The sequence below is a fragment of the Lissotriton vulgaris genome, chromosome 9, assembly GCF_964263255.1.
Source record: "Lissotriton vulgaris chromosome 9, aLisVul1.2, whole genome shotgun sequence".
Taxonomy (NCBI): Eukaryota; Metazoa; Chordata; class Amphibia; order Caudata; family Salamandridae; genus Lissotriton; species Lissotriton vulgaris.
In genome coordinates this window covers 1,075,918,959-1,075,929,075 of record NC_141697.1, presented here as the reverse complement: position 1 = coordinate 1,075,929,075, position 10,117 = coordinate 1,075,918,959, and the positions used below count along the sequence as shown (strand labels likewise).

The following is a 10,117-nucleotide window of genomic DNA, read 5'->3' as shown; positions in this document are numbered from 1 at the left end:
TTTTTACCCCCAAAAAAACATGGCTGTTATAGTTCTTTCAGTTTAACGTTTACTGTGGTGAAAAAACGTTATATAGCTTTGTTGTAATAACGCAAGGAGAATGCATAAGCCTCACTTCAATGTCTTTAATAGATCTGAAAATGTTTGCTCAAGATGGCTACAGAAGTCTCAATTCTAGCTCAACACAATTTCGTTCTGTGAAGTTTTTGCTTAAGTGTAATGATGTAAAATTGACAAAATAACAATGGGAAGGGTTGCACAACACAAAAGGAAAAAATAAAAATAAATGATCGCCGGTAAATGTCTGAGATTTTAATTAAAACGTTTAAAATTCTATGTAAATCTTTTTGGCTCTAATATGGCATCTGTAGTTTTGTCACTTGAGCCTCTGAAGTCATGATCTGTACCGCTGAATTTATGAAATTAAACTGTTACCCTTTATTTCATCGGCGTTAGGAAGCGTGCATTTAACAACAGTGAGTATCAAGCAGAAATGTTGCATTATGTTTGCAGTCACTACATCGTTCCGGTAAAAACACACACCCAAGATGGCCGACAATTTAACCCCTCCCACGAGTACTTTAGCATGTCTGTCCTTTTCTCTCTTCTGTAGGTGTGTCTGCAAGCATAGCCTGTACTTGCAAACCCGAAAGAGGTTACTAGAGGATCATTCTGTAAAGTCACAAGTGTTTAAAATGTGCAAATGATTGACGTCGAGAGATACCGTACGACTGAAACGCGAACCTGCTACCTTTGCTCAGAGTGCTCTCTGCCCTGCAGGGAGGAGTCATCTACTGGCAGGTTTTCCTTGCATAATGACTTGTAGTTAGATCGCGCGATCCTGCCCACGATTTAAACCTGCCAATGCTCTGATCCTGAGCCACTGCTGCAGTCTTTCATCTGCGAGGTGCAAAAAAGTTTTTGGGGAGCCCCACTGACTGTTGAGGGTTGCAAGGGTCAGTCCAGCGGAGAGGGGGTCACCTGCCACTTGTGGTCCAGTACTGAGCCCGCAGTAGTCGGTCTGTTGCCATGGCCTGGTGGCAAGTGGAGAGGGGCTTCAAGAATGCGATCTCTAAAGACGTGAACCCGGATCTTGCCAAGGAGCGGGAAGCACCCCCTTTCTCCTTGGAGGGACTTACCAATATTCTGGACGGTGGAGCTGAGAACACTCGGTTGCGGAGGACAGTAGGTGAGTTCTGAACACCTGTCAGCTGTCACTCTCCATGTCACGTTCATCTGGGAAAAAGTGACACATTGCCAACCTTAAACAGTACAGAGTTTGGGGTTTAACGTATCTAAGCTGTTCTTTGTAACAAATGAATATAAATACCAGGAAAAAGTTGAAGCAGCATAGACAACATTTTTTAATCTCACATTGACATATTTGGGAAGAAATGCATTTCATTCAAAAGAGTGACGGAACACAAATCATAAAATATACAAAGTGTGGTCTAGGAAGGAGGGAGAATCCCTTTAAAGTGTGAGATGGCCTGGAATATTATAATGGAACCCACAACGTATTATTCAGATGGCTGGTGGGGTTGATTGATAGGTGTAAAATCGAATAAAACTGAAGAACAGGGTGTCAGCCACGCCGGCACTTAATTTATATTAGTTTTAAATAAGCATTCCACACGTGGTGTACTTAAAATGAACCAAGCAAATTACTTGTGGAGGCAGCCCAAGTTTGAAGCTATAATTCCCGAAGCTTTTATTTATAAAACAGTAATTAACAGTAACCTCTTTATGTAACTTTTGCAAATCCTAAACCCCTTTGACGGTCTTTATTTTCAAATAACGCAGTGACATGTTGATCATTTTCTGGATTTTTTAAATCTCATTTTCTACTTTATATTGATAATATCATGCACAAAATCAGCATCTATAAGAATGTAAATTAATCAGAAAGAGTCAATAAAATTCCTGGGGACGTGTAAAACGGCAAAGTTCACTGTGGTAATAGATCGTTCCCCTGAATAGCACTTGAATCACTCAGTGTAGAGTGAGTGGATAATTATTATTATTATTAGCAACATTTATTAAGCGCATGGCTACCCGAATCGGGCTACCTAGCGCTAGCCATCCCTGCCGGACACAATCACATTTAAATAAACAAGTGAGTTTTCAGTTGCTTTCTAAAGCTAGACAGGTTGTCATCCAGTCTGACTGACAGGCAGAGAGTGCCACATTATACCAGAATGCACAAATCTCATCTTTTCCGTTCAGCATTTACTCATGAAAACTCAATCCTTCTCTATGCTTGAGGTCAGACAACCACAGGCAAAGAGTATTCATATAAACACTTGTGAAATTACAATTAATTGCAGCAAATAAACTTATGAGTCGAGTCAGTGCAATCCAACTGACAACAATATATAAGTACACTACAGAATGTTGTCCTTGGCCTTCCAATATAACTCATCTGCAGATGAGTCTCCTAATTCTTGGCCCAAGTCCAGGGCTTTTACTGGGATGATAAAATTAGGGGGGCTCTCAAAGGGGCGTGACCAACGTAATTGTGGGCTTGGCTTATAAACACCAGCTAAAAATCTGTGCTTAGCGGAGTGTGACGCCCAACTTTTATTTTGCTATTTATGTCATTGCATCCAGATATATGATACAAGTAAAATCATGCCTGCAACAAGTTAGGACTATTGACTTTGTCAATGGTTGTTAGTTGCTCAAGATAAATAAGCAGCAAGATTGGCTTGTATAGAATATTGAAAAAGCTCCCACTGGTGACAACAGGACAATGTTGCTGCACCTGAGTTTCAAAAATAGAAGGGAAATCCAGAGAGAAAATGTCTCTCTTTAAAGGATTTTCCTTCTCCTACAATGCTTCCCTAGCATGGCGTCATGCCGTAACTTCTCCACTACTGAGAAGTGAGCAGTGCCAGTACGTGCACATGATGTGCTTGCTGCCACTGCAGTTCGGAAAAAAATGGACTGCCTTTGCCAGGGCATAAAACTGAGTCCGATAGAGACCCGCTTCGTGGCCTCCTTTAAAAAACTGCCGGTGCTCAGACCCAGTGAGACCTGACCCACTTAAAACCCTGCCCAAGTCATCTCCGGCAATGCGGTGAGAATCTGGAACTCACTACCTCCTTTGCTCTGTGCCATCACCTCCATCCAGATCTTGAAAGCGGACCTCAAAATCGTTGAGTTTGTAAATCGTCTTTTTGAACTCAAGGCCCACGTTTCAGACTAAGCTAAGTAGTTTCAAATTACAATAGTATGTGAGTGTACACCACACAGGTTGTAATTTACGATTGTTCTTGTTAATATGGACCCTAGTGTATTGTTGATATTTCAGTTTGCACACTGACTTTTTGTTTTCCAGTTAATCTTCTAGGAGATCATTTAGCACACGGCAAGCGGTCCGTGTAGGCTGCTTTGGAGTCATAGGCCCTGGAGCTAAGGTACCTTGTGGCAGATCACCCTCCAAATCAAAATTAAGCTTCTGCATTGCGGGAGTTTATCTCAGTAAAATGATGCCACCAACATGAGAAAAGCATGTTCTTCAGGAGTGTAATGCTAGGTGGTCAGGCAGGTGAATGGTGTCCACTTGGCATAATATTTGATTATCAGTAACTAAACCTTGAAAGTGGAGTGCGGTATTGGATAGTTTTTGAGAAAAAAAAGTCAATAGCAGTAAGACACAGGGTATTTTTCCCTAGTGCAAAGGTGCCATTGGTGAATGTCCCTTCCAGAGTTCACCATGACTCACATAGTGGGCATTGGTGGGGAAATCTATATCAAGAGGACTCATTAAATATGATGGGACTTCCAATCCAGCTTAGGCAGCGGCCTTGTGGCAGATGGACTGTCTTCAAGGGATGACTGCCGGCCGAGGTTCCCACATTGCAATCAGCAGTTCTCCCAGTTTTAAATGGGCTGGAGAACCACAGTTTTGGCACAGCTGAAAACCTTCTGATCTGAGGTATATCTCTTGCTCTCCAAATCCTAAATTGCCTACCTCTCAGTCAATACTCTTTTACCCAGATGATGGGTTTGTTGCAATGCTTGACCTGTAAGTTAAAAAACTCTAAGTGAATCAATTTGCATAGAGTTTATATCTGAACAGAACATCAAAACAAGCTGGCAGATAGATCGCAAGATATTATTGGAAAGTATTGATCCCCAACAGCAGAGTCTTTTTACATATTCTGCATTCATATCCACATTTGAGTCTTGGCATTGAACAAATTGATAAAAATGGTATTGCATTGTCAAAGAGTCTAATTCTGTTCAGCAGGTCAACACAGACCTACAAATATATCATAATGCTGATAAAGTTATTCATAATAACTGGTAGTTGATCATTGGCTCTTTTTGCACTTGCCAAACTGAAGCAAGGTCCGTGGCCATGTTTTCACTCGGGTGAAGTCAACCTCTTTAAGTAAGCCAAATGGCAGAGGTCAGACTACAGCAACACTGTGGCGCCTGGTGACTGGTCAGTCATAGGTTGTGTCCCACAGCTGTTGAGTGAGTGTGTCTAACATTTTAAAGGAGGCATCATAGAGACTTTAATTTAACAGGTATCGTCTTGTAACAATGATCCAAATTCCCAGGAAAATATACAAAGCAAAAAAAAAAAGGCAATGCCAAAGCCTTTAGGTCTAAGCTATTTTTAGGTCAAATTTGTTTTGTGCAAAGGGTGGAGATTGGATGAAAGAAATTATTTATATTTTAGAATGCACATTGAATGGGGGGGCGATGAACCTTCGCCTTTTAAAGCAACATAGACACAGTAACTAAAAGTAGGGTTGTCACCCAGAGCAGTACTAGATGGGAGATGAACAGAGAAAAGTGAAAGATTAATTAAAACCATCTAGGTTGTGCAGGAGGCAGAGAAAAAAGCAACTTTTTTGACCCTTTAATCATTTTCTGCTATATTAGTCTATACATCTATGAACACAGAGTTGGCGGAGCACAACAACTTCACCAGCTAAAGCTGCGGTGGGAGCAATGACTGTGGTCGCCTTAATGGAACAGTAAAGGAAGAATGCAGTATTAGTGTAAACATATTGACCCTGTGTGATGTAGGACGAAGAGCGTTCAGCTGTCCAGTGAATATTCCTATTGTCATGTGCTATAGCATAGACGGAGGGCTTTAATGACGGATAAGGACATGAGGGCAACCTAAACACTGCCACCCAGAAACTTCAATCCATAGATATCAGGGCCATTTGTCACTTCGTGGTCTATACTCATCTTGGGTTATAACCAGAAGAGCATCTTGCTAGGAACTCAGTGATCCACAGTGGGAGCCTACAGGCAGCAAAAGAGATGTTTGTAAAATGAGGTCAGCTGAGGTAGTATTGCTTTTAACACAGCACTTACTAATATTTGCATGGATAATATTTACTGTATGTAAAATAGACGTGCAAGCTTGCGTTTGTGTTCTGAAACCTGTACTTTAACTTTTGAATACATAACAGGTGGCTCTAGCCCTAGTGGGTGCAGGGGCGGCTCTATGCTCATGGTGGCCCTGGCACGGAGCGTAGGTAGAGGGCCCCGGAAGAGAGGGTCCGGTGCGGGGCGGAGCACGGAGGCCAGTGAAGAGGGGGGGTCAGGGTGTTTGTAAGCGGAACAGAGCCAGAGGCCACCAAATCCCTGCCGGGGCCACCACACAAATATGTATCCATCCTCAGAGGATTATTATATTAAGGATATATATTGGTGTGGTGGCCCCTGGGGTTTGGGGGCCCTGTGCAGGTGCACAGCTTGCACATGCCTAAGGCCGCCCCTGGTGGGTGTACAGTTAGTGCAGTGGTGGTGAAGGAACGAGAGTAGAGAGGGGTAACTGACCTGCTCTGCTGCTGCTCGAAGCAGGCGTGTCTTATCTTATCTTAGAAGCACTTGTAGAGCGCATGGCTGCACGTAGGCGTCCCATCGCTAAGGACGCATTTTTTTAATGACACATTTTATTTGGTTATTCCAGTAAAGTTTGGGCCGTAGACCTACAAGTACCTGAAAGAAAGCAGATAATGCTGGAATATCGACAGTTTAAAATACTTGCAATACCTGCGAACATGCAGGGTACACAACGTAAACAACATGCAGATTGTTTAAGACTCAAGTTATCATACAAACCAAGGATACGTTCATAGAATGACAGACACGACATAACGTGGAATAAATAGGTCCAGAGAAGTGTACCTATATAGTGATTTCTGTAAGGGGGCCCGGTCCGTAGATGTTAAAGGGGGGAGCTCGATCCCACGATATGTTGCCCAGCGAGCCCAAATTTTACTAAGTACGTATTTAGCTGAGCAAGGCATTAGTGAACAGCCATGTTTTCAGGAGTTTGCAAAAATGAAGTTCCAGGTTGATTGTCCGAAGGGAAGGGGGCGGGAGTTCCATAACATGTGAGACCGTGTTTTACCATTATTTATTTTATTTTATGAGCAATACCTTTACAATCAATTAAAATAGGCTACATTGTGCTTGGTCATGACTTACAGAAATAAGCATTTGCAGTGCGATCAGTCTCGCATTTGGGACCTTATAAGTATTTATCCATGCAGCACATTATCTTGGGAGCTGCAACAACCGGTTTAAATTAAGCACTCCAGTAAGTGATATGACTTCATTGTCCTATCTGGCTAGAGTGGCCTGCGACAAGCCATATACACCATCTGAGGCTTTAACTGCTCATCCTAATCGCCATAACTGAAAATCATAGCGTTTCTTATGGCTGATCGCAAGAGTTTGGAGCATGTCACTTCACGATTACCACTCGATGGACATAAATAAGTAATTAAAATAATTGTAGGTGAAAATCTGTATTTAAGTATATTCACAAAATTCGAATCACTGTAATGCAGTCCAAAATCAATTGCTGAGCTACTCTATCTCGATCGATTTATAAAAATAAAAATAAAGAATTCCTCATCCCTTTGGCAACTATTCATTGCTAGGTCTGATCGTTGTCAGGTTTCTCAAAAATAGCACACTCTTGAAGATGTAGAAGGACTGCCAGCTATGTGTTCCTTGGATAGTACCTTTTTCCTACACTTGCTACTTCTTCAGAGTTATGAGTAGGGTAACCTACATAACAGTGCATTATGGGAGTTGCAGTCTTGTTACATTTTATTTGAGCCAATTGGACCTCAGCATCTGATAACAAAGGTAAGTAAAAGAAAAGACCAGGAATAGAAAAAGTGGTGGCCATTGGGTATATGGGGCCATTTGGTCCCCCTAGTCATAAAGAAGCTGAATGTGCTCTGCAAGCCCTGTTTACTTCCAGTAGTTTCCACCACGTGTCCTGCCCTACACCCTTCAATACCAACAACAACGCTGCTGAGGGGCTAAGGCAGTGGTTGAAGTGGGGGGAAAAAGTAGGGGAACTGTGGCCGGAGAATCAGAGGGTGGGAATAACCTGTGGATTGAGTCAGTGGGCAGAGTCAGAGGTGTGGCAGAAAGAGCAAAATAGCCCATTTTTTTGTATTTGTTCCCCATGTCACTAACCGGTTACAGCTTATTACGATATTTAATTTAACTAATGGATACACATGTTTATTTAAGTGAGTTATTAACAATAAAATACATTCACAAAGTGGGATACGTTTCCAATCACAGAATGTCCCAAATATACGTAAAAGTGGAATTATAAGCCATTTGTCTCCCATCAATGGAGTTTCTGTCATCAGCCCGTCTCCTCCCTTTTACCAGAAGAGCAGTTCAAACATGAATGGCAAAATATCCTGGTTTGCAAATGTTATTCACATAATTATGGCTCTGCGATATTTGCCACACAATATATAATCTGCTGCATAATCTGACTATTTTAACTAATACATTGTTTATAGCTCAAACGGATCAAAAGTTACTAAAAAGTATGACTTGTGCTGCTGTGAAGTGGAGTGCCCATTGCAAAGGTTGACTGGTTACCTTTCTTACTGTTGCATGCATATGTTCCACTGGTACTAATAAGGAAAAATCTTTGCAGAGACTGTTGGCATGTGTAAAAATGTCAAAATAATAAATGATCAGACAATTTACAGCACCACTTATACCAGTGTAGGGTGTCAGAGTACTTTACATCACACATATTACACAGAGACAATCAATCATATGTGTGTGTAAATCACTGTATAGGAAATGTTACATAAGACAAAGGACTACAAGGTGTAGGAGTCACATGACAACCATATTAGAAGGCAGCATAGTTTCATAGTTATTGGTCTGGAGAAACACAACCCTAGAATTTAAAACGTAATACCATGGTTGGGGGTTCTCTTTAATAATCAGAATTGATTTCTACCCAAATTAACCCTTTTTGCAACATTAGGATAATCAAAGACTGGGGAAAAAACCATAACACTCTAATTTATACCTTGCAGTTTGTATTAAGTTCTTACATGACAGTTAATAGTTCACTGTTCTATGTTAGGATTTTAACTTATTAACTGCCAGTAACAATAGAGTCTCTCTGACAAAAGCATTAACCCACTGAACTATTTACATTATGTGCACTTTGTGATCTGCATGGTACATGTACTTAGAAGTAGGCACATTAACCCTCTACGCTTCCTTTCCATGAGTCAAAACGTCTACTAGACAAAACACCATCTCTCTCTACTACGAACATTAATCACTGGAGTTATCTTGACATTTTTATTGTTGCCGAAAATTGTAGGAGGCAGCAAGTGCTTTTAAAACCATATTATATTTGCAAACACGATGCCCCCAACGCAAGTTAGCGCCAGCTGAGGTCCATGCAGGTAACAGCGGTGGGGCGGTGGGGGCTATTTCGACGGATAATGCAGCAGGAAAACAAATTATTTATGTAATTTTCCCTCCGCATCGCCCCTTGAAATCCCCCTTACCTGGCCCCTCTGCCCACCGCTGTTACCTGCGCAGACCGCGGCTGCTCAGTGCCTGGTGCGGTCGCACTGCCCTAGAGCCACCCTGCTCAAGGGTCCTGTGACCTCAGTGACAGAGTCACTGTCACGCTATGGTCTGCTGCTTCATATGCCTGCCTGCAAGATTGTAGGTGAACTTCAGAAAGAATTGTGGCGGACAGGCCTTCAAGGTTAACCCACACTTGCGACTGCTAGGGTCCACCTGCTGGTGCTAAGCACAAGGGCCGTTAAGATCTTGCGGGGCCTTCTAAGGTCTACCATGGGAATGTGCTTCCTCAGGGGGAGTGGTTTGGTGGCCTGGTCATGAAGGCTGAACCTGGTTCCCCAGTTCCCAATTCAGCAGCTCTGAATAGTGCCACATCCTCTCCCCCACTGAACACCATACTGCCCCACTGAGAGAAACTTGCCCTTCACTGAACCTCTGTAAACACCTGGATGTGACTCAATTTAAATTATGCACTAGACAAGAGCAATATTCTGCCTAAAAAAAAAATTACAATATCCTACAAAAAGCAAACACTCTTACGGAATGCAAGATTAAGTAAGGCATGTGAAATGTAAGCAGGAACAACATGGTTTACCTTTTTCTTTTTGCACTCATTATTCAGAAATTAGTGAGTACTTTTGCCTGAAAAGTTAAGGCCATGACTACAGGGTCCAGAAGGGACCCATTTTAATGCCCATTGCTTATATCCTTATAAAACATAAGCAGTATGGTTTAAAAAGACCACATCACTGAACACAGAGCCACGGTACACATTTTGTTTTCCAATTCACCCATCTAGCAGGTATTTCAGTACCTCCAGGAATAGTGCACTTTCCCACCCAGTCAAAGCAATGTTGTTCAAAGAGAGACGAGAAAACAAAAGTAGCCCTTCACTGGCAAACACTGTAAAGTGGTGCTAATGTTTTTAGGTGTGAATAAATCAGTCTGGCCACCTTGCAACCACTCTGTCTTGCTTTAGTTAGTTATTTTTCATATTTTGAATGTTTTATATCTCTCCAGCCAGAGGCTGCACCTAGAAATTGAAAAATGTCAGAAAAAGATGACGTTTCCAACAAAAGTGTTTTTAGGTGGAGCCTAGCGCATGCGCTGCTCGACTTTATGTAAGGGCTTTCAGAAATCTCACCACACGCTCGAACATGCTTGAGCGTGTGTTTTTAGTTTTGCCCCAGGCTATTGGTCTTTGCGTGCGTCTTTTTAACAAAGACAGCATGCAGTTGGCCAAAGGCTCGTTTTGTCCCAC

The 10,117-nt window shown here is 42.0% G+C and overlaps 1 protein-coding gene across 1 annotated transcript in view; it reads left to right on the top strand.

Annotated features, from left to right (window-relative positions):
* The first annotated feature begins 624 nt into the window (after positions 1-624).
* Positions 625-10,117, top strand: part of ACOX2 (acyl-CoA oxidase 2) — a 223,853-nt gene continuing 214,360 nt past the window's right edge. Inside the window, exon 1 of the mRNA XM_086939062.1 lies at positions 625-1,189. Coding sequence (XP_086795188.1) covers positions 1,030-1,189 — 160 coding nt within the window. The 5' untranslated portion in view covers positions 625-1,029. The remainder of the gene's footprint in view (positions 1,190-10,117) is intronic.